This window comes from Athalia rosae, chromosome 7, assembly GCF_917208135.1.
Source record: "Athalia rosae chromosome 7, iyAthRosa1.1, whole genome shotgun sequence".
NCBI classification, from domain to species: domain Eukaryota; kingdom Metazoa; phylum Arthropoda; class Insecta; order Hymenoptera; family Athaliidae; genus Athalia; species Athalia rosae.
The window spans coordinates 10,797,372-10,820,639 of NC_064032.1; the positions used below are offsets into that span (position 1 = coordinate 10,797,372).

General features: G+C 39.9%; 3 protein-coding genes across 6 annotated transcripts; 1 reads left to right on the forward strand and 2 right to left on the reverse strand.

Annotated features, from left to right (window-relative positions):
• Positions 1-579: 579 nt before the first annotated feature.
• LOC105691060 lies at positions 580-9,743 on the reverse strand. Its single transcript, XM_012409307.3, has 4 exons — positions 9,727-9,743; positions 9,494-9,618; positions 5,109-9,399; positions 580-4,926 (listed from the first exon to the last, which is right to left on the reverse strand). Exons 3-4 carry the CDS (start codon positions 5,325-5,327, stop codon positions 3,475-3,477), a joined length of 1,671 nt encoding a protein of 556 aa, XP_012264730.2. The 5' UTR covers positions 5,328-9,399; positions 9,494-9,618; positions 9,727-9,743; the 3' UTR covers positions 580-3,474.
• On the reverse strand, positions 9,656-17,872 carry LOC105691128 (NBAS subunit of NRZ tethering complex-like). Of its 3 annotated transcripts, none has more exons than XM_048657851.1 (18): positions 17,637-17,872; positions 17,307-17,541; positions 16,808-17,226; positions 16,193-16,576; positions 15,898-16,108; positions 15,598-15,818; positions 15,138-15,470; positions 14,858-15,063; positions 14,490-14,786; positions 14,092-14,428; positions 13,618-14,024; positions 13,256-13,555; positions 12,891-13,179; positions 12,523-12,831; positions 12,023-12,440; positions 10,287-11,095; positions 10,088-10,216; positions 9,656-10,010 (listed from the first exon to the last, which is right to left on the reverse strand). In XM_048657851.1, exons 1-18 carry the CDS (start codon positions 17,727-17,729, stop codon positions 9,738-9,740), a joined length of 5,670 nt encoding a protein of 1,889 aa, XP_048513808.1. In that variant the 5' UTR covers positions 17,730-17,872; the 3' UTR covers positions 9,656-9,737. The 3 variants fall into 3 exon arrangements, with proteins under 3 accessions (XP_048513808.1, XP_012264837.2, XP_048513809.1); XM_012409414.3 differs by having other exon boundaries at positions 16,802-17,226; XM_048657852.1 differs by lacking the exons at positions 16,808-17,226; positions 17,307-17,541; positions 17,637-17,872 and having other exon boundaries at positions 15,898-16,031; positions 16,193-16,449.
• Positions 17,873-17,877: 5 nt separating this feature from the next.
• On the forward strand, positions 17,878-20,234 carry LOC105691076 (COP9 signalosome complex subunit 2). Of its 2 annotated transcripts, none has more exons than XM_048657853.1 (9): positions 17,878-18,081; positions 18,249-18,443; positions 18,508-18,633; positions 18,717-18,893; positions 18,993-19,167; positions 19,240-19,378; positions 19,463-19,679; positions 19,759-19,899; positions 19,983-20,234. In XM_048657853.1, the coding sequence occupies exons 1-9, from the start codon at positions 18,028-18,030 to the stop codon at positions 20,100-20,102; spliced, it is 1,344 nt and encodes a 447-aa protein (XP_048513810.1). In that variant the 5' UTR covers positions 17,878-18,027; the 3' UTR covers positions 20,103-20,234. The 2 variants fall into 2 exon arrangements, with proteins under 2 accessions (XP_048513810.1, XP_012264747.1); XM_012409324.3 differs by having other exon boundaries at positions 18,717-18,884.
• Positions 20,235-23,268: the final 3,034 nt, after the last annotated feature.

The window sequence follows — 23,268 nt, forward strand, 5'->3', positions numbered from 1 at the left end:
CATCGCATTAAAAGTACAATGTCGGCCGTACAAAGCGCGGTAAGTTTTCCATTGGTCATCGAATAAAGGAATCAGATTATTATACCCTACGTACGTATCGTCGTACAGCAAAATATTTTTCTCTCTCCACACACACGTATGAGCTCCATTCTCGGTTTGTCATTTTTCGGTTCATGTATAGTATAGATATCGTCGGTCCGAATACTCTCTGGAATATCTAACGGAATAAATAACATTTACGCTATAAATTATCGCGATGATACGATGCTCACGGCACGTTTTTCCCATCCCAGGTATACATGGTATCCATGTACAGCTATACTACACTAACGTTCCACATGTCCTATGTACAGGTGTACACGTATACACACTTATACGCATGTAACAGATAAAAGAATCTCTAAACAATCTCTATTATGTCTACTAAATCTTCTGTCATGCGTGAAATCAATATATTTTTCCATTTAATTGACAAAACACATCGCATTCTCATGTGCCTCTATACAGTGTATATTATATATATACATATATATATATATATATGTACGTACTAACTTTTTATTCCGTTATAAAAGCGACCCTGTGATAAATTCTATCGAGATTCTAAGAATTCATTTAACCTACGGATAGCTATTCACACCTGTAGGGTATACAGACGACCCGCAAGGACGCTGTGTAATGAAATGTGATAACTGGATACCATCGGCGTTTTTCTTTCGAGTTTTCGACGAATGTGTCCATTAATCGAAACCGGTGACCGTTTTGTCGCAGGTTTCCGACCACGAAATAAAGATTAAAAAAAAACATCACGGTAACAAATTAATATTTACAAAGAAAATTTCATACTATCTCCTAATTATCGAAATGAGAGAAACGACACTCGATATCCTCTACTCTTCAGCAGCAACCCTGGCCGCCGACTTCTTATTTTTAGGTACGATTACTTATCTCCGTGTTATCGAACGATCGAAATCCGCAGGTGTAAATGATCTATACGTAGGTCTAGAGCAGCAGATCCGAAAGATCTGTACGAAAATATACACCCAATCGAATTCCCCAACCTCGCGATAGATAGGCCGTGATACGAGTTAATTGTGTATTGAATAATATCTCGCTTTTTGTGTACCGCAGATCTGCGATCGACAAGTATCATTATCGGAATAACGAGCGAAAAAAATTAAAGGTGCACAAAAAATCGGGACTTATCGTCGATTAAAAGCGGACTCAGAAAACGAAACCTTATAAAATTCACGCGAGTACATTATAATATCAAACATGCGAATGATCGGAGTTTAATTTACCGCTGTGAATAGAAATTAATCGTAAAATTCGTACCTGTAACATGCAGAGGAGATGAACAAAGGTGGCGGTACGGAGAAAAATTAATAGAATGTAAAGATATTTCGATTGTTGAAACTCGCAGCATCCGCGAGCTTGTAATGGGGTATAATGTAGGTATACACCGATCTTTCTGGCAACTCGTGGGCTTTTCTCTAGCCCATGGTACACCCCGACGACAATGGAGAACTGTAAATCACTTCTCAAAAGGATTACAAACACTATTTTACCACCGCACAAACCTGCGTTACAGCGCTCTATGGCCACCGCTCGGCTCTTCTGTTATTACAGGTATATCTGTAGTTACATCGGGCTAATGATCCGCAGGATTCGAAAATATATGGCAGGTGAAATTGAGGCTCGCTTTTCGACTCTTTATACTGTTAGGTATATAATACGAGACGTAAACGTGTGTGTTTACTTTGTACGTACAAGGTATACATTCCGGGCGTTGTTACGTGCCCGTAATTTCTTTTTTCCTTCATCCAGTAACCATACGTATGTGGGGAAAATTAATCAGTTGTTGGGAGAAATATTTAATTGATATTTTTTTATAATAAAAATTCGATTCAACTGCAATTACCATGTATATACGTGTCGTATACATATATATATATATATATATGTTTTCTTACTTTTCTCGTTTGTCTTCTCTTTTTCTTCAATATAATATATGTGTCATTATATATTTACAATAATTTATTCACTCTTACAGCTAATTTTATAATCACTTATTCGCCGTTATCATTATTACAATTTCATTATTATTATTGGTATAGAGTTAATATAATTATTTATTATTATTTTCTCGAATCAACGTATTCACATGTATGTACTATGTATACTATTCGCAGTATCATTGTGAATTGTAATATCAATCTACGTAGGTATGTTATCGATTATAGATATCGTAATTAATACACGCGACAGCTGAACAGATTTCAAAATAATTCTATGATTATTCAATTATTTTTTTGCTTTCATTATAATTCCTTCTCTCCGTTATCGTATCAGTTTATATAAATAATATCAGTAATTATAGATCAGAGGAGCAAAATTAAATCACAATATTCCGCAGAAACTATATCATTATTATACCTGTAATCGATTATGCAGTTCAAGTGTCGTGAATGAATAAAACAAAACAAAAAAAAAAAAACATTGACTCGGAATTGGTTAAAGATACGACACGTCGATCATATCTATGCATGTACATACATTCATATATATAGATATATCTAATCGTTCAATCCCTGCGTCAATATTTTATATCAACGGTACACATTATTGTGTGTTATTATAATCGAATGTCAACGCGCGTCGTAACGCGTCCAGATTTTTTTCTTTAATGGGAGTACGACGTACTACACAATTCGACATTTATTCAATCACCGAATGTAATCGCCCAAAATTTATCCACACCGGGTGTCCCATTTCAATTGAACCATTTTTACTCTTTGGTGCGGAATCAGACCCTCTTCCGGATCTTGGAGAAAAAAAAACATGTCACTCCATTCGAAGGAACCGAGTTGACTTTCGTTTGACCCTTGAAAGGTCACTTGAAAAAATTGGATAGCGTCAGATTTTCCCTCCCTATAGCTTCCGACCCCGTAACATTTGTATGAAAAGTTTTTTCCTGTACAACGTTTCATTCTTTCGAATGATCCAAATGGTTCAATTAGAATGGGACACCCCGCGTACGAGAATATTTACACCTTGAGGACTCAATGTTATCTAAACATATGTAATCGATGCGTATCAGGCCCGGAATATAATTGAACATAATCGAAATATAATTGAATATAATTGAAATCGAAGTACCTTTTTATTTCCTGTTTTTTTTCCATTTTTACCCAAAAAAAAAAAATACGAATCGCTGTACATTTTATAAACTAAAGTGAGCGTTAACCGAGGGTCAAGCGGAATAAATAATATGGATGTTCGGTAAAACGAGAGGAAGCGAGAAAAAAAAAAAGACGAGAAAAAATTGTAGATTTTTATAATACTGTGATTTTTGGATGAGGAATCATTGCCGGTATATATTATTCTGCAATTTATATATATATTCATCGACGAATAACTTCCGACTCCATCTAAAATTTATCACACGACGAAGGACCCGATACAATTGAATAATCAGTACTCGTTGTTACGCTTGTGAAGACCAGAAGCAGTTAGGGCCAACGGTTGCATTTGTGGAAAGCCGGCGTAAAGTGCTCTGGGAGCAGCTATGAGGGGATATTTATCCGAAGTAGTGCCCGTCAGAACGCCACTCGGTGAGTTGTTCCTAGACGAATCGTAATCTTCCGCCGATCTGTCTCCCGTAGGATCGTCGAATTCGTGATCAGGCGCTATAATATTTTCTATCGTAAAAGGCCTTTTGGTTCTTTTCCGTATACCGTAATTGCAGGGCTGGATTAACGTCGTCATCGGATGATCCCGTAGAACCGGCGATAAGGATTCTCTGTTATCGTTACCGTAACCACCGCCGTTTCTGATCACGGCGTGGTTCGTATCCGCGGTATTTTCTACCCGCGAACTAGCGTCATTGCGACTGACGTCGTCCACCCTTTCCCGGTAATCCCTGTCCTTTGCCAGGTGCGATAATTCCTGACGCTGAAGTTGGTTCTCCTTTCGATGCTTCGGAAATCTTTCTCTTGTCCTTTCGTTGGCGGATTCCTGTGAACCGATCTCGTAATTCTTCGATGAAAAATTTCTCATCAGATGTCCCGCGGGGCTACCGTGATCACCGGCGTTATTATCATTCTCGCAATGACCCGGAAGTAAACCCGTTGCACCGGATCGCAGAATCAAATGATCGCTGGCCTCCTGGTTCTGGATGGAAATTTGCCGTCTGCTGAGATTCAGGTTCGCGGGACCGATCCCGAGGGACGAAGTATTGCTCCCCTGCAATCGTCGGATCGGATCGACTTCCGGTAACAGTGAACCGACCCTGTCCGGAGCGACGGATTGCTGGTGATGGGCGAAAAACGGTTGCATGGAATGATGAATGTACGCCGAGGCTGTCGAGAGCCCGGAAAAATCCCACGACCACGAATTATTACCGGTAGCCGCGGCGGTCGTCGGTCCTTGAGGAATATTTTCAGGATTTTGCAGCACCTGAGCAACGGATCCCAATCGTTGCTGAGCCTCTTGAGATATGAAGTACAGTCCATTGGTCGGTAATTCGCCCATACCGTTACCGGGGAAAAGGTTGTAACCGGCGTTTCCCGCGGGGATCGAACCAGCGACGGCGGCGGCGGCTGCTGCGGCTTGCATCATCTGCTTCTCCTGGTGAATCTCCCACTGGATGAGGTCCTCTCGCAATCTGTGGAGATTCGCGGCGCTGAGGGTACCGGTCGACGACGGGGCGCTCGTTTCCACGCCGACACCGGAATCCGGTGTCCTGCTGCACGGGAATGTCGAAGCCAACGCCTGAAGTTCGGAATTCAGAAGATCCTTGTCAGGTTTGTGGAGTTTGAAACGCTTCCGCCGACGGAGGAGAGACCCATTTTCGAACATGGACAACGCCTCGGGATGCAGGGCCCAGTAAGCTCCTTTACCGGGACGATGAGGACCCCGAGGTACCTGAAATCGTTAACAACGGGAGATGGAAACGATGAATTTTTTACGTCGGACGAAGAGGATTACCGTGAAAATATGTGATCGGTAAGAATTTCGTACCACGCGGTTATTGCCTGCGAGCAGATCGCTGATCGATGTAAAATTATATATACATGTATAAAGGAAATTATATAGCTGTCAATTACCTTGATGAAACAATCGTTGAACGATAAATTGTGTCGCAGGGAGTTTTGCCATCTTCGCGTGTCTTTTCTGTAGTAGGGAAAACGGTCGCCGATAAACTTATAGATCTCTGCAAGGGGCAGCATTTTATCACGGGACGACCATATCGCCATAGCTGTCAATGAAATGTAAGAATACGGCGGCTTCTGGTCACCGTAGGAATCCCGCGACGGTCTTGGCATGATATTCGCTGATCGTAATCGGGAAAATAACTGTCTCCCAAATAACGATGTCAGTCACTCGATTTCAAGCGTTTGAAATTCTGAAAATTCCAATCCTCTTCTATCCAGCCTCTTCACTCGTAGCGTGACGATCATCGTGACGAAGTCCAAATATTGTCCCGATAATATTGCACTGTTTCGCAAGTTATTCTTTTACACGACGTATTATCACAGGTATTTTAAACTATACATAAAAGCGTTCATGTTCATTTTCCCTATATTCTTTGGTTCGTGGAACGGTAGGTACGATGAATAGGTATTCTCAAGTTCTTTCTCCACCTGTAGTGCGACGGCCGTTCGAACATGCGGCATTCGATGTCGTTACATCGTACCCTCAACTGAACGAAACCTCCCTCGGTATTATCATGCACTTCCACACGAAACGAACGACACACTGTTTCAGTTTTCTAAAGATTCACGAAGATCTTGAACAGGCATAAAAATTATCCCGGCACTGTACAATAAAAGCCAACGTATACGCACAAACTTTAATATCACATCATCACTCTTTACAACCCTCGAACAGTATCCATATTCGTTATCGGCATCGGACGATTGTAACGTAATTATATCCAAGAACGTACATCGTGCACACTTGTGGTCGATCGCAGGTCCTTTAATTCGTTTTCTTCAAGGTTTTCCAGATAACGTAGAAGTTGGCGTATCCCGTGCCGGGACGGTAAAACGTATCCTGGACGGCTAGAGAAGCGCGTAAGGGATCACCGCTGTGCTGCAGGGGCCTGTGGCCTACTGAACCGCCGGCATCCCCACTGCACCTGAGGGTACCGGGAGTCAGAAATTCCCCCGTTTTCGGCCCCGCAGGCCTATTCGGGAGGGTCCCTCTTCCCTCTTCGGTACGGGATTAATGGCCATGGCTGTTCAGAAGTGCCCGCCCATGGGTAGAAACCAGCGCTGGATTTGGATTAACTTCCCTCCATATCCATCGTAGCTTTCGCCAATGGGAAGATGGGGTGTAAATGTGTTGGTAGATATCAGAGGCGGTAACAGTTCCCGCGGGAGTGTAGGTAACGTGAAAAGACAACGCCTTTCGCTCGTGTATACATATATGTATATGTATGCATATAGGATACACCTCGTGTTAGGGGAGGAATTAAGAGAGGGAGGAGAGACTCGGCGGATGAAGAGGAGAAGGAGAGAGTATCGAGGGAAGAGTTGTTGAAGGAAGATTGATATTGTGATGGCTCATAACCAATTCTGCATGCGCTCCGATCAGGTCGGTGTTATATGTATATAGCTGAAGTTCACCTCCTTCGTATTGGAAGCCCTTATACCGATCGGTGAGCGGAGCGAACACGTATTGCTGGCCCACGTCCATTAGATTACGATGATTCGCGATGACCGTGCAGAGTCTATATTTATACGAATTGATGATGATGGACGGTACCCCAGAGTTAGTTGAAGATGATCGCTATTGCTAGAGAGCCTATGCTTTGCAGGTTTTAGCACCAGCCGAGTTGAAATAGTTCGCGGTTTATAGGACTTGGAAGGATCTTCCGTGGGCGCGAGAAGAGGTGCATAGAGGATGCAATAAGGGAAGACTAGCCTTCTTGTTCGTGGTAATTATGATTTTTTTGGTTTTTTGGCTCTTCTCCTCCTTCTCTCGAACTTCATCATTTCGATGTTCTCCTCTCGTCTTCATGTATATTGTAGTCTCGTTTTTACGAATCCTCATTAATTCCGATCCTCGTAATATCTCGCCAACTTCTGGTTATCTATTTTTCCATTCGTTATTTCTTCTTGTTCATCCGCTCGGTCTAATTTTTACAGCCTATTCTGTTTTTCTCCGTTTCCGTTTGCTGCTTACAATATTCTACCGTAACTATATCTTCTTCATTCATTTTGACATCCTCCGTAGAAATACCATGGAAATTTGACTAATTTTCAAACCACCACATTCGATAATTCCTTTTGGATTTTTTTTTCATTCGTTCTCACGTCGTCTTAATTACATCATATACATGGGTACCTACGCATATTTATTACGTATATATGCATGCGTACAGTAAATAGATTGATAGTCTCCATTGTCACAAAGGGTTAGCTCTTTTTGTTTTTTTTTTCAAGTTATACGTGTTGCATATATACAGTGCGATCTTTAATTAAAAACACTATATGTATAGGCATGTACACATACACGTTATATACCCACGTTTACAAAACCCGATGGATATAATTGGAAATCGTTTATTTCCCATACAGAAAACATCGAATGGTTAATTCTTGGAACAGACGCCGCAGCATCTGTACGTACAGCTCGCGGTCGATGATCGCTGATCGTATTGGATAAAAAGCGCTTCTTTCCGTTATTACAACCCGTTTTTTTGTTTTTTTTTTTTTGTTTTTTTTTTCTAATTTCATTTCATCTTATTCTGTAACGCAAGTACAATTATAAAACAGCGTAGGTTTTACGCGTCGATTAGACTTCGTAATTTATATCCCTCTATATACATAATTGTGATCATGTAGCTCATGGGGTAAAAAAGAAATGGAGGAAAAAGAAGAAACGAATAACTTTGATACTCTTCGACAGTCAGCTTCTTATACACCAATTTTTTTACTTGTCTAAGCATATGTATACTATGTGCATTGTAGATGTGGTATAATTCGATGTATAGGTGTATATATGTTATCCCATATCCGGTTCTAAAATACGTTTCAAGAAATCTGGAAAAACAAGACCATAAAATCCAGTAATAAAAATGCACATATACCACGTATAATGTGATCATCGGATGATGCAGAAGGCCGTTACTCATAGGGTTGGTTGATCCTCGTAGGAAAAGGATACGCATAAAGATGAAAATAAAACTTTCCACACAAAGTAAGGAAGAGCTGCATCTGTTGAGAAAAAGACAAAACACGTAGATTGAGAGAAACAGGAGTTACATGGAATAAAAAGTTTGAACATTATGTATACGGTGGTTCGAAACTTACATCTTGCCAACTATGCCCACATACCGAACCAGCTATACTTCAAAGCGTCTACCCATGTAACCCTGTGCTATACGATCACGGGGCGAGTTGCTCGAGCTGGTTTAGTACCGCAAGTTTAACAATAAGTGCCAGTTTATCACAAACCCCCCCCCCCCCCCCCCCCATGCAACTCCATAAAGGTCTCAACTCCTTTATTCATGGGGCCGGTAGGCGTTCGCTTTTTTGGCTCCACCCCGTTAAGAATATTTGTAATCCTCTATTAGACCGTGGATATAATTAATCCGGCTCGTGATTCGCTGGTTTTGCATTAGCCGACCAATAACAAGAGGGGATGTACGATATCGTGCGCCTTAAGGACCTGTGAAACGAAAAATTCTTAAGCTCTCTTGCGTGCGCACGACCCGGTTGTCCAGAGAGTGGGGTAAGTTGTCAGGAGAGTGGCGGTCCCGAGAGCCAATTCCCATGTTATGCCGAGGGGAGGGAGAAAATTGTTACATAGAGGTATATATACGGGTGCGTACATAGTAGGGATAATAGGAAGAGAGGGAGAGAAATAAACTCAGGGGAGAAGAGAAGAGAAACTGAGGTACATAATTGATTTCACGCATGGGTAACCAACACATCTCTCTCTTTTTATAGATTATCCTTTCTCCCTCCTTCGGGCTGCCAGCTATGGTTGGATATAAATACGTGCGATCGGTTCGTTCTTGTATACACCCTGGTATAAGGTTACGAGGAAGGCTGTTTTAGGCGTGTAATTCACTACGAGACATGAACATCGAACGGCCTCCTCGCCTCGTATGCCTTATACCGGTGCACCGGCTCTGCCATACCACGTATACATATACTTACACCACCATTCGGCTTGCTGTGCGAAACACGCGATGAGGACCTTTGGTGGTGTGAGGGTACATACAATATGGTTATCGCGAACGGCGTCGTCGATATGCTTTGAAAATCTGCAAGCCGATGCCACTTGTACTTCTTATCTCACTCTCTACGGAGGCGTTAATTGCGATTTTGTTCTTCCACGATCATTTTTTTAATGAGAAAATCCAGCGTAGCTTGGGATTTCTTGCTGCACAGCCGAAGAGAATTTTCCATTTTTTACGCGGAATATTGAAAAAATTGCATAATTTTTAAAATACAAAAAAAAAAAAATTACTACTCACCGATTCGATAAAGCCATTGATATATTTTGATTGTTAACATTTTGTGAACCGATCCAAAGGTTTGAATAAATGTGGCAAAAACGTAGGTTCGTCGAAGCCGCGCATCAAACATGTACGGCGCATCCCTAAGGATCAAGGGCATCGATGTCGTTTCATAGTGAATAAAGTAATTAGTCCCTTTATTAACAACAGTGGTGTAACAACAGCGGATAATGGATAATCGTCATAATCACCATAAAATTCGTTATCTATTGAATGAATCGAGACCAGAATCGAAGGTCCGCAAAGATCTAGGCACGGAATACGCAAGATTTTTCAGAGCAGCTGCCTGCGGAAGGTAACGATGAGCTATCAGCACCTCAGCTAGTGATATCAGCTCCTCTTTTATATCCTTCGTATGGAAATTGCTCGAAACTTCTTGTATCACTTCTTTGAACACAGTGTGGTTAGGGTGAAATGAACCAGTCAAATTCTTGAAGAATATTTCACGCAGTATCATCGGGGACAATTCAAGTTCCTGTTGAATAAAATTATAGCAAATAATGAGATGAAAAAAGGATAACGATCAGTCGAAAAATGTGATACTGCGCACACCTGATATCGTTCCTTCAACATGTGCACACCCTCTTCTTGGAGCGATCTGTAATCCGATGATAGTCTGACGAAAATTTCCAATTCCAAATTCAAGCAACTTTTCGAATTATTCAAAAACTCTCTCAATACCTGTACACAAAAGACACAAAGTTAAAAATTGAAGACTTTCGTCATTCCTTTTTTCGGAATCGACACTCACGTCTTCAACTACAGTTTGACGGCTAAGGATCTCTTTGCATTCCATCAACCGCTCATTCTCGCCTTTGAAAATTTCATTGATTATCCGGATCAATTTCAGTGCCGGGTGTTTATCCACTGTCGTTAATTCCGGCTTCTCGAATTTCTCCCAGGCAAACAGTTTTTCCTTTGCCTTGACATATTCCTCCTCACCGTTTACTTTTTGCAAAAGATTTTCGAAAGACTCAAATCTCTCTAATTCGGAAACGGATTTCTCTACCGCGTTGACCTCGAGAATCTTTTCCTCTGTTTCACTATCCTCAGAGAAGTCTCCCCACGCGTCGTCCCACCCTGTTCCCTCATCATTTGATTCGAAGGACATCGCTTCAGCTGAAAATCTATCGTAAGCTGCTTTGAGAGTTGAAGGCGGAATATCCGGTACGTTTTCTGGTTCTGTGCTCTGCTCCTCGTCGACTTCGAGCTGATTACTTTCAGCTTCAAGTTCTTTGGAATTTAGAAGGCATGCAGACCAGTAGATCAGACCCTCTACAATTTTACAGTTATCTTCTTCAGTGTCTTTCGCTGCTTTTGTCATGCAGATAATCAATTCCAGTGGATCGTAGTTGTAACCGGGACACCGGTCGGGGAACAGTTTCTTGTATAACTCCAATGAGTAAAAATATGCTGCTAGTTGAAGTCTCAAATCCGCATCTGGGATATCCTCAAAAGCCGACTTGACAAAGTCTAATTCGAAATTGCGTAGACTCATCAAATAAGATATTCCCAGAAGACAATCTTCCGTTAAGATATGACGAGCACACTCCACGAATACTGCAATATTATTTAGGATTCAGACTTTTCCTTTCTTAAAAAGCTCATGTCACGGAACCATCTCGAAATTATTAAATGCCGGTTGTCATCGCTTTACCGCGATGCCGGTTGGCTGCGGGTCGGATATATTTTTATTTGAATGAATTTTGTTAAACACGGCCTCCGTTATTTTAATAGAGACCAGAAATGTTGCAGGTAAAAAAATACGACAGCCTGATATTCTGATCAGCTTTGAGCTTTTTCTCAAAAATTGAGTTCGCGCCTAAACCGTTTTAGAGCGTTGAGGTGACGGGGGAAGTAACGGAAAAATCTTTGATTTTGATACGCTCGAAAGCAGAAAGTTTAAGCTTCAGTTTGGTAAAAATTTCATCGACCTCGGTGCATTTTTCAAAAAGTTATGAGCGTTTGAAAAACGACGAGTTTTGTGCCGGATTGCAGTCACCAGCAACCACGTGACGACACAACCCTTACGAGTGCATTCATGAATGAGCAACAAGAGCCAATCAGCGCTTACTACAAATACTCCTCCTACTACGCATAGTACTACGAAAAAGAATTGCAAGTAGGTCAGTTGGCGGTGGTACGTTGTGGGGTAAGGTGCGTTATTTTGACAAAGGACATGTGAATTGTGAATGGTGACGATGAATATGCAGGTTATTTGTCATAGGTTATAATGGGTATGTGCATATGATGGGTTGTATATTTGAAAGGTACATTTTTGGAGTATGATGGTGCATTTTCGATAAAGTATGAACGATTAAAAATTGTGTGGATGAATATGTGGGTATACAGGCTGTGATGGATATGGGTAAGTGAACATTACGGTGTATATTACGGTAGATTTTCCTAAAAGTTATGAGCGTTTGCGAATTGACTACTTTCGCGCGAAATTAATTTAAGAAAATAACTACAACATTGGAAACTTACAATGATCAATATTGCTGACTTCAATTCCGTAACAGGCAGATTCGCCTAGTAAAGCAACTCTGACTAAATTTTGGCAAAGTTTAAACTTGTTCTCATTAAGATCGGGCATTGAATACTTTGTGTAATCGGTTTCAAAGATGCTGACTGACGAATCATTGTGTAGGCTTTCATAAAAGCAGGAAAAGCTCTGGGGACTTTTTTCTGGAGCATCTAATTTTAGGATTTCATCCTCTCTCTGGAACACTTCCCCACTTTGTGCAGCAAAATTAAGATTTAACGTGTTCTTCCAGAAGTCTTTGTTTCCTACATTTCTGAGTATTGAATAAGTGGACTTTTTTACAAGTTCGGCCGAACTTCGAACCATATCCGTTGACGTTCCTAAGATCGTTGGAACAAACTCCTTTGACTCGACTTGAGGCTTTGAGAATTATTGAAAAGAATGTTATGGAATTATTATCAGTTATTGAAGTCTTGAATTTGATGGTTCAGAATTTACTCACCGTTGTCATGGCGTCTGTAAATTCGTCCTCGCTTTCAAATACGTTGTAGTTTTCAGAAACTTGTTCTTGAAACAAAGCATCGAGGTCTTTATGAAGGATCTGTATCTCTAGTAACTGCATCCGCTGAATTATGGTCTCTAGTAAATCATTAGGGCCACAATTTAACGCAAATGATAAACATTTTCGTCTGAACTTCAGGTCCTGATAATCCTCTTCATTTCCTAAATCAAAGACAATTCTCCATGCAGATGAGCTGCTCTGATCAATCAAACGTTGGCAGGTTGTCGCACAGACTTCAAAGTCTTTTACCTGGAAGTGATCAAATCAAATATACAAAACATACCGGTATATTCATTCGATTTTCTCACCTGGTATGCTTTTTGAGCAATTAGCTCAAGAACTTTGCCATCACGAGTTCTAGGATTGTATTTCTCGACCCTGAGGTAGCTGGCAAGGGTAAGAAGTCTCTGTGTACTCTTGTAAGCGTCTTCTTGGCTGTTCAAACAACTTTCGATGAGTTTGATTCTGTCTTGACTAAATCTGACCTGTAGGGGTAAGATGTTGACATTGAAGTCATTCAAAATTTGCAATGAGCTTATGAGCTCGTACTCTTCTTTGATGTCCGGATTGTCGTCTTGAATGAGATACAGGCACGCTCTGAAATCAGATTAGGACAATTCTCTTTCCAAAAAACTTGAAAGTGAAATTCATTTGTTGCTCTTTAAATTATTACTTGGCCAGCTCCATGCTGCTGTCGGTGAGGCTTTTTGAACTATTGAAGTACTCGATGCTTGCTTGAAGGATCAGATCCACTGCTTTTTCATAGGGAACTTTAAGTAGCGACTTTTCAGTCCTTTTGGTTTCAATTAGGCCCTCAGAGTTCTGAATAGTCAACTTATCCCCAGACGTCAATCGTGCAGATACGCAAATTTCAAAGCACACCTCAATGTCCAAACACGAAAACGTAGACTCATGAAGCTTGAGTATGTCGTTGAGTAACTGGGGCCACAATTTCTCGTTTCGTGGTTGTAGGCTGTAGGATTAAAGAACGATAGATGCTACCAGATAATGTGTTATATCTTATGCATTACTTACTTCACGTTTCTAGCCATTTGAATTAACAGGAGCTTAACTGTCTCAGGAATTTTTTTGTTATTTTTAATGTAGCTCAGAGTAGTTTTTACGTTATATTCGCTCAAAGTTTTTAAACACTCCAGTTCTTGCTCGAGTTCTTCGATGACCTCATACATTGGAGCAGATTCCAATTCCCCAGAGGTAACTGGGATACATTCAAATATGCATTTAGCCTTTTCATACATCTTAGGATCATTGCAGGAGTAGATGCAGTCTAAGGCAAGTTTTACAACGTCCATCGATTCTTTTATTATTTCCGTATTTAGCGTCTGTTTCAAGTACTCGAAAAATTTCAGTGGGCGTGTTAAATCATCTAGACTTATGCTCACCAAATAGTTATGCAATAATTGAAGGGAATTTTCTTCAGTCTGTGAAGAGTAAGAAAAGTATTTAGAATCTATTGACTGATAGTCCCTTTTTCTCAATGTAACTTACTTGGAGTTTTTCTCTTCTGTGAATAAATGGAAGGACAAGATTCTTTATATTATCCACAAAGTTTTCCTCGTCAGACCTGCTCATAAGTAGTTTGACCTTGTCGAGGTCAGTGAGCTTCTCTAACTTAGCCAAAGACATGTCTTCCATGTTTACCTTATAAACTAAATCGTCTAGAGTCTCCAATGCAAATAAAAAGTTCTCTAGCTCTGCCACGTTTCTTGATTTTCCAATCCGAATCAAATCAAGGGCATTGCCCACCATAAAACTATTCCTTTCAATTTGGTAGGCTCTCGACTTGTACCAGCGTTCAAGTAGCTCTTGAGTCAAGGGTACGTTTCTGAAACAAATATTTTCTGATAAAGACAAATTTGAAACACAAAAAAGTACGCAATTATCACCTGTAAGCAGTCAGGGTAGGGTCGCATTGGTATATCAGTTCCAATCCATCATCATCTGATAGACCTAGAGCATTATCGAATTCGCTTTTTTCTGACCAATCTTTTTGGCGTAACTCTCGTTGATCAGGAAGAAATAGACGTCCTTCGCTGTCACATTCTGGTAAAAGCTTTTCGTAATCAGATGGCTTCAGAGTCTCGGGAAAGAAGCTCAGTATGGCCAACCAATGTGGAAGAATCTTTGCACTGTTATAGGTGAACATTATGTCAACAGCTCGATAATTACTGTCCTTTGCAAATCTGTGGCAAAATTCAGAAGTTACATTTATTAAACTCCAAATGTCTTCTCAAAAATGAGATTTTTTTCGCACCTAACAGTATTCTCTAAGGCGCTGAACTTGCGGAATTCTTCGTAGAAGTTTTTATCATACATGAAAGGTGCTTCTAGTATGATTTCATAAGTTTGCAATTTATCTAGATGGTCTAGAAGCTTCCGTCTGTATTTCACCAGTTCCTTTTGCTCTTCGGAAAGATCGTTAATGTTTATTTTTTCAAGAATCTGATTGGTTTTTTGTATCTAAGCAAGACAAAACGTTTAGTGATAAAAAAAACTAAGAAATTTCTGTAATGCATGATTAACTATTGAATTACCTGTCTGAGATTAGTATTGGTCTCGTCTAAATCATCCTTGTAATCTTCATAGGCATCATCCGGGGTGAATTTACCTTCATCTTTTATGCCAATGGTTAATAGGGTCTCCAGATTTGCGCCTCGTAGACCAAAGTTTAGGAGTTCCCTTGTGGCTTCAATCGTCTCGGGTACTCGAGTAACACACTCGTTAAGGACCCAAGATCTCTTACTCACCTTACTCAAATGGTCTTTTATAGCATTCAACGAAAACTCAGACTTACGCCACTGCGTTTGGTAAACCAAATCCGTGTCTAAGTTGTATGATCTAGCTAGCGCCAATGCCTCACCATATTCCTAGGAACAAAAATGAATTGTTGATTTTCTGTAAATGATGTCAGGCAAAATGTAATTTGAGGAAGATTTTCTGGAGTCTATCAAACTTCAGTGTGGTAAGGTGGAGACAATATTTTAAAAATCTCACCTCTATTTCAATTTTTCTCAAATATAATTCCTCTGGAGTGGTGCTTTTTAATCCTAATATTCTATAAGTGCGATGAACTAATTTTGACTTCTTTCGTTTTGGCTGAAACTTCTCCATGTCTGTAATAGAGTACAAAGCACCTTGCAGTAGACTCCCAGCATATTGTAAAACTGTCGTTTTCTCTTGATCATCTTCTTCCTTCTCACTCTCCGCTGATGATTCTTTGTGTAAAAATGCAATAATAAAATATCCACCTAGGGATGGTATACATCATCTTAAAATGAAAAGATTTTATGGTACCTGAATTTTGACTCTCGTTGTTAGAATCCCTGCTCCTTTTCTTGCTAGTCAACAAAGTTTCACAGTCTAGGCTGAGGAATCCTCGCTCTGGGCATAACTCTAAGATTTGTGGTTGCCCATAGAGAAATTCTGGACTGGATCCCAACAAATTGCGCAAATCTTTTATTGAACAGACCGATACAGAGCCGCAGTATCTTGCGATTATAACCGACTAAGAAGATGGTATAGAAGCAGAGTAGTATACTTTGAATGTGTAGCTGAATCACACAAAAGCGGATCTCTTAATGATGCTTACATGATTAGACCACCAGTCAACGTCCATGGGATGAAACTCAGATAATCCTGCAGGTAGTTTCCTGATTTTAACAACACCCAGTGGATTCCTGGCATTGAAATCTGGCTGCTCATTAAGTTCCCATCTTCTGTGGAGCCTGAGGCTTGGTAAATGCCAAATTGTTATTGAACTCTCTGTGTGTAGACAAGCCATAAATTCTCCACTGGGTGATATGCTAATTTTGAATATTATGGACTCTACTTGAGCTCGTAATGAAGGCAAGTAGCTCCATATAGAAAGTCCTGAGGTTGAGGTATCCTTTTCTTCATTTGTGAAAGACAGCTTATAGTACGGAACATCATTTAATATTCGCCAAGAAGTTAAACCCCACTTGGAAGATGTAGTCTACAATGGCAAGGAAATCATTAAAACCCAGCAGTAATGTAATTACATTTACCTCCTTAGCTATCTCATTGTCAGTTAGAGTTTTAGGGATTCAATATTTCAAAATATTTGAGAGATTTATAATCTTGATATAAGATCGAAGGATATGGCTAGATTTCCTATAATTCGACTAGAATGAAAGTAGAAATATTTGTGAATGATCAAAATATGCCTGAAGAGCCTTACATTTACATTTTGCGTGATATTGCTGCCAGCCAGGAACAGTAAATTATGTCTCTCGTTATATGCAACACTAGTCACACCATTCCTGTAGAAACTGCCAAAAGAGAATTCGTGGCTTTCCTCAAAGACGTCAGTTGCAGAAACGTAATATGCTTTTAAGAGTCCGCTATAATTTATGACGAGGAATTCGTAGGCCCATTTGAGGCTCTTAACTCTAGTTTTAAGGAATATCATTGACGCAACCGCATCTCCAGCCTCTAGAACATTCGAGCTCTGATTTGTATTCAAACTTTTAGGGCTTATATTGAAAACGTTGTTCCCCAAAGAATTGAAGAACGATAGATAACCGTTACTACATGCTAATACCAGCAATGAACAGTCAGGACTCCACGCTAGTTTTCGCCACTGTGGAAAAGCATCCTTAGGAACTATAAGAAATAATATTTCAGAAAGTCTGTCTCCGCGAGTTCCCATGGAAGATTCTAAAGTAAAGATTAATTCAGTTTACCAGAAGCTTTGCCGACTACAGATGAATACTCGTCTTTCGACTTTCTTATTTCAATCAAATTATCCTGCAGGATAGCCAAGAGGCTTCCTCTATCTCCGACAGCAAATTTCCAGGGTAGAGTGAGTCCGATCTCCAAAGATATGCATTCTGGTAGCGAGTATCTGTTGTTCAGATACTTGAGAGCATTTTTTATTGTTCCAGTTGCTGGTAAGATAGCTGCATCATTCTTGCATCGCTAATATATGGGAAATAAATTTTTTGGTATTATTAATTGATATGTTGATATATTGTTCCTTAGAATATCAGGTTGGAATGGTTAAGTAGCCTTACGGATAATTCCGGATCCTGTTTTCTGACGTAGTACTCGAGGAGCTCGTATAAAATCGATTCATCTTTGTACTCCTCTTTCCTGTTATCTTCCATGATGTTATCCGGAAGGTATTGAAAACAATTTTATTTTAAAATCTGTCAAATGTTGTGATCATTTGCATTGTCGTCTGCCACCTGTCAAATTTACTGTCAAATATCAGACGACGTGTTAGCAGACGAGAAGCCTCGGAATTTCATCCAGATGGAGCTGTGGCCACTTGTATTTTTTTTTTTTGTGTAGTCAAAAAAGAGGGTTATAAACAAAATCAAAAACCCTTCTAGCCCTCAAGGATTTTATTAAGTGTTCTCCAGTGATAGTTGTTGCTAGTTGTGAAAAAAGTCTGTAAATACAATGTCGGATGGCGAAGACGACTTTATGTGCGAGGACGAGGAGGACTACGGTCTGGTAAGTTTGATTTCAACAGACCGATTGGCATTGCCGTATTTCTAGGTTATGACTAACGCCGAAAGTCATCTCATCCTCGCCAGGAATGTTCTTCTGCTTTCTACTGCACACCAATTTCATTTTCTTGTTATTTAATCAATATTTTCTATGACTAAGCTTTCTTCCAGGAGTACTCGGAAGATTCGAACTCTGAACCCGATGTAGACCTAGAGAATCAATATTACAACAGTAAAGCATTGAAGGAAGATGATCCGAAGGCTGCATTGCAAAGTTTTCAGAAAGTTTTGGACCTGGAAGGTGGAGATAAAGGGGAATGGGGCTTTAAGGCTCTGAAACAAATGATTAAAATAAATTTTAAACTGGTAGGTGAGAGTTTTATTAAGAACTTGTATTACTCACTGAAAGTATTATCCACTTGTGTTTCAGTCCAACTACAAAGAGATGATGACCCGTTACAAGCAGCTTTTAACTTACATTAAAAGTGCCGTGACCAGAAATCACTCTGAAAAATCTATAAATTCAATATTGGATTATATTAGCACTTCGAAAAACGTTGGTACAATTAATTGCAATATGCTTCTTATCGAAGTCGGTTAAGAGCTCCTAAAAAACTTTTTTTTTCTCACGTACGTTAGATGGAATTGTTGCAAGACTTTTATGAGACTACACTAGATGCTTTGAAAGATGCAAAGAACGATCGTCTCTGGTTCAAGACAAACACAAAGCTTGGAAAGCTCTACTTCGACCGTTCGGATTTTAACAAATTAGCAAAAATACTGAAACAGCTTCATCAGAGTTGTCAGGTAGGTATTGTAAGGAATTTTCTCTCCCTCTTCGTTCTAGATAATAAAAGAAAAAAATACAAGAGAAGCGTTATAATCACATACACAGTATAATAAATCTGATTATAGACAGACGAGGGAGAGGATGACCTGAAAAAAGGAACCCAGTTGTTAGAAATCTACGCCTTGGAAATCCAAATGTACACTGCTCAGAAAAACAACAAAAAACTTAAAACTCTTTACGAACAAAGTCTGCATATTAAAAGCGCCATCCCCCATCCCCTTATAATGGGCGTCATCAGAGGTACGCACATTAAAATTACGGGCATTAACGTCTCCTTCTCAATTATTTACTCTGATTAATTCTCTTTGCTAGAGTGCGGAGGTAAGATGCACTTGAGGGAGGGCGAGTTTGAGCGAGCTCACACAGACTTTTTTGAAGCTTTTAAGAACTACGATGAGTCAGGATCCCCAAGACGGACCACGTGCTTAAAGTATTTGGTCCTTGCAAACATGTAAGAGAGACTTGGCTTGTGGATTTATTTGGTGCACAGTTTGTGGTGTTGAAGAAAATTTAAAGTTTCTTCATTTAATTTCAGGCTTATGAAGTCTGGGATTAATCCTTTCGACTCGCAGGAAGCTAAGCCGTACAAAAATGATCCGGAGATACTTGCTATGACTAATCTCGTTGTCAGCTATCAAAATAATGACATCAATCAGTTTGAATCAATCCTCAAACAGAACCGAAATAATATTATGGATGATCCATTCATCAGAGAACACATAGAAGACCTGCTTCGAAATATCAGGACACAGGTAGGATCGATAGACGGAACTAAACCATTGAAACAAACCGCCATAGTATGTTGGATTCTACAAGTTTTAAACGTTCTAGGTTCTCATCAAACTGATAAAGCCGTACACGAGGATTCACATACCCTTCATTAGCAAAGAATTAAACATCGACGCTTCTGAAGTAGAGAGTCTCTTGGTCTCCTGTATTCTGGATAGCACCGTACGCGGCCGTATAGATCAGGTAAAATAGACAGCGCAAAAGTGTTGGTGTTCTCGTTTTCGAAAAAAAAATTCCGAATTTCAACTCACTCTTGATTTTTCCAGGTGAATCAGGTTCTCGAATTGGACAAAAAGTCGCTTTGCGCCGCTCGTTACAACGCACTTGATAAATGGACGAACCAGTTACAGTCCCTGCACGTAGCGGTAGTGAACAAAATGTCGTAGTGATAGTTCGAAGACTGTCTTTCCGTATGATTTAAAACTATGAATTAATATTGTACCATAATACCAAACAATGATAGGAGTTGAAAAAAAGAACATCTCGACTTCATAATAATAAAAAAAAACCTAACGTGATATTTTGGAAAATTGTAGATGTATATTAAGATTATTTCAAACATTCCTCGTACATTCTGCACTAATAAAAAAATCACTTTCCATATAATTATAGAATGAAATGCTAACGCAGGTAAGTTAGTAATTCTAAGACTAATCTATAATCTCCTAATTTAATAATACAGTTCTGCTGCAACGGTTGTATTAATAATTCAGTCTTAGGTACTCATACTTACGTGAATACCTAGAGATTATAGTTTCTTAAATATTACGTCCGGCAACTTTCTAGTTGCTGACTTTTTTGGTTTATTTATAACCTGAAGCTGGTGCAGTAATACTAATATTACCTATATATACCTATGCCGGGCATGCGGGTTTTGGGATAGCCTGTATACGATATAGACTCGTTAGTGAATTTCTTTTGGCGTTTGTTACTTTTTCTATTCCTTTTTCTTGCTTAAGGTTCCTCTTTTTTCGTTTCTGTATTCGTTTTTTTTTTATCATACCAGCCGTTACTGCTGCAGAGGTAGAGAATTATTTATTTTTCAACACTCGAGTTCTTTTGTACTGCAATTTATTTCCTTCCTATGAGCACACTACAGCGTCCAACTATATGAAGGTAATTTTTCTAATTTTTTTTTATTATGCATACACTCGAGTCGACGAATTGTAATTGGCTGACCGGAAGAGTGATTTTCAGCCATGGGGCATTCCACTTCAAACGAGCCATTTTTTTTTTTTTTTTTTTAATTTTTGAGCTTGAAAATTTTTTGATGTTTTGAGGGGTATTAAAAACCGTGCCCATTATCGGACCACTTAATAACGTTAAGAGTCAGAATTTTCCGGAGGGACGATATTCTGTTATATTTTTATCCCAGGAATCCGAATCTACTCGCAAAATTGATTTATCAACAAAATTAATCGAGTTATCGCCGATTTATCGCTTTGGAATGTGAAAAATCAAGGATATCTCGATGGGAAAAAATTTGTAGCTTAATTCGATTGACGGATTGGTGTTCCTGGAGTTCAAATACATTAGAAAATCCTATAATCGATTTTAAAAATACTTCATTTTTCGCATTTCATTGTTCATAAAAGTGTGGATTACGCTCTCCAGGTTCTGGTTTTGCATGTATATGCCTTATGTACTTACATCGTCAGACATGTACAAAAAAAGTATGTTAGCGAAAGCAAACAGGCGTAGCAAGTTTGAAAAAATACATATATGCATGTCAGACCATAGATATAATGGTCAGACGTAAAAACCGTGCAGCTGCGGGAGGAAAGGCGAAATGCTGACGCGCGTGCGAATGATATGTGTACAGGTATACCGTAAATGTAACGGCTAACATGTAAGAGTAAATGTGGAATAAGGGAAAAAGGGTATAAGAGAATAAGAGAAAAAGGGGAAGGGAACAAAAACAAGGAACACGTCACCCAACTGCGCCAAGCTCTTCAACCTCATAACCATATGAACCATTGAGGGTTGGACGGTCGGTTGGTCGGTCATCTTTGCAGGGTCAGAGGACGGACAAGGTTCGCGTAAGCCTTTCCGAAACTGCGTGACATTATACTGGATTTCCAGAACTTTGGATTTACAATGTAGGTATAGATACCGCAGAATCCGATCAGGGGATTTATTCAACGTATATACCGCGCTGACCGGTATTCTAAACTTCTTCGATCTACCGCTTTGAAGGATTCTGGAATTCTTGCTTTTATTTTTTTTCTCTCTTTCACCGAATATCACCCCCTTCTCGTGACATAAAATACCGTCATTTCTCTCCTCGCTTTTTTGATTCAACGTCTTGAGTACTTGGATGGAAAAAAAAAATTACTTGAATTAAAATCCGTAAAACCGATTGAAAAAAAAAAAAAAAAAAAAAAATTCTCTCCAAAACGAAATGTTGTTTAAAGTGCTACTGCAAAGATGCAGGTTGTGCACGACGACGGAGCTGCATAGGGTAGGTAGGTACGTACGTACGTAACGTACATACGTACCTACATACATATCCACGCTCGAGATGATGATTTAAAAGTTGTGGATTTTCCTTGCGATTAAACACTTCTTCACGCATGCATAATGTCCCGAGAGCTGGATAAATATGCCGTTTCGCAAGGAAACGGAAGAGTTTCGGAAGAAACGGTGAAGGGAAAGGAGAAAGGGGGAGGGGGGGGGGGGGGGTGGAGAAAATAGGAGAACTGGAAATAAGTCGGTCCCTGCAGCCGGAAAATAACACGGAAAATCTTCACCCAAATCTCAATCCGCTTCGCGTTCACGTCCGTCTGCATGGGATTCGAGACAGCTGCGATACAAAAAAAAAAAAAAAAAAAAACAGAACAGATAAAAAATAGAACATGGCGATACTTTTAATCCCATTGAATCGATTGGTGCGAAATTAAGGCGAAGAACGCCGATTTCGCGTCCTCTCTCTCTACATAGCCCGCGATTCTTTTGAACGATGGTTGCTTCGCTTTTCTCCATTTTCACAAATCCGGAGTGACACGTACTAAACATGTATACCTAGATACCTATAATGTTTTCTCCCAGCTCCTATTCTCTCGAAGCTTTGATATTCAGCCGGCGTTTCGTTGCACGGCTATGTAAATGTTAGTTCTATTCACGTGTGTGCCATTTAGATATATACGTTCCCATATATACCTATGTAGAGGGTAGCTAACCCTTGTATATGGTATAAGTAATGCTGGATACGTCAGGACGTCGCGTTTTCTGCGCTATACACACACAGTGCGCAACCGTACACATTACAGAGTCCCTCATATCATAGACCGCAGCGAAAGATTTTACCTCGCCGCCACCCCCCTCCCCCTTGCGACTCTGAACAGCACATATACCCCAGAGGCACGATATCCCGTAGTACCGTGTATGATGTATTTATTCACAACCCCCTCGTTTGTCTATTGCTTTTGTATTTCGGAGGCGTTTATAAACTTCTTCATCTTCTTCCATCTAGTTTTATTCTTTTCCACAAACCCCCGGGCGAATTTACAATTTACACCCTCGTACATCGGAGGCCGAAGAATTTTTTACGGG

Coding starts and splice junctions, on each gene's coding strand:
- LOC105691060 (XM_012409307.3), bottom strand. CDS start 5,327: ATGCCAAGACCGTCGCGGGATTCCTACGGTGACCAGAAGCCGCCGTAT. Junction 4,927..5,108: donor TCAACGATTGTTTCATCAAG/GTAATTGACAGC, acceptor TAACGATTTCAG/GTACCTCGGGGTCCTCATCG.
- LOC105691076 (XM_048657853.1), top strand. CDS start 18,028: ATGTCGGATGGCGAAGACGACTTTATGTGCGAGGACGAGGAGGACTAC. Junction 19,680..19,758: donor TTCGAAATATCAGGACACAG/GTAGGATCGATA, acceptor TAAACGTTCTAG/GTTCTCATCAAACTGATAAA. Junction 19,900..19,982: donor TACGCGGCCGTATAGATCAG/GTAAAATAGACA, acceptor TGATTTTTCCAG/GTGAATCAGGTTCTCGAATT.
- LOC105691128 (XM_012409414.3), bottom strand. CDS start 17,729: ATGGAAGATAACAGGAAAGAGGAGTACAAAGATGAATCGATTTTATAC. Junction 17,542..17,636: donor AACAGGATCCGGAATTATCC/GTAAGGCTACTT, acceptor CCCATATATTAG/CGATGCAAGAATGATGCAGC. Junction 14,025..14,091: donor ACAGAAGAGAAAAACTCCAA/GTAAGTTACATT, acceptor TACTCTTCACAG/ACTGAAGAAAATTCCCTTCA.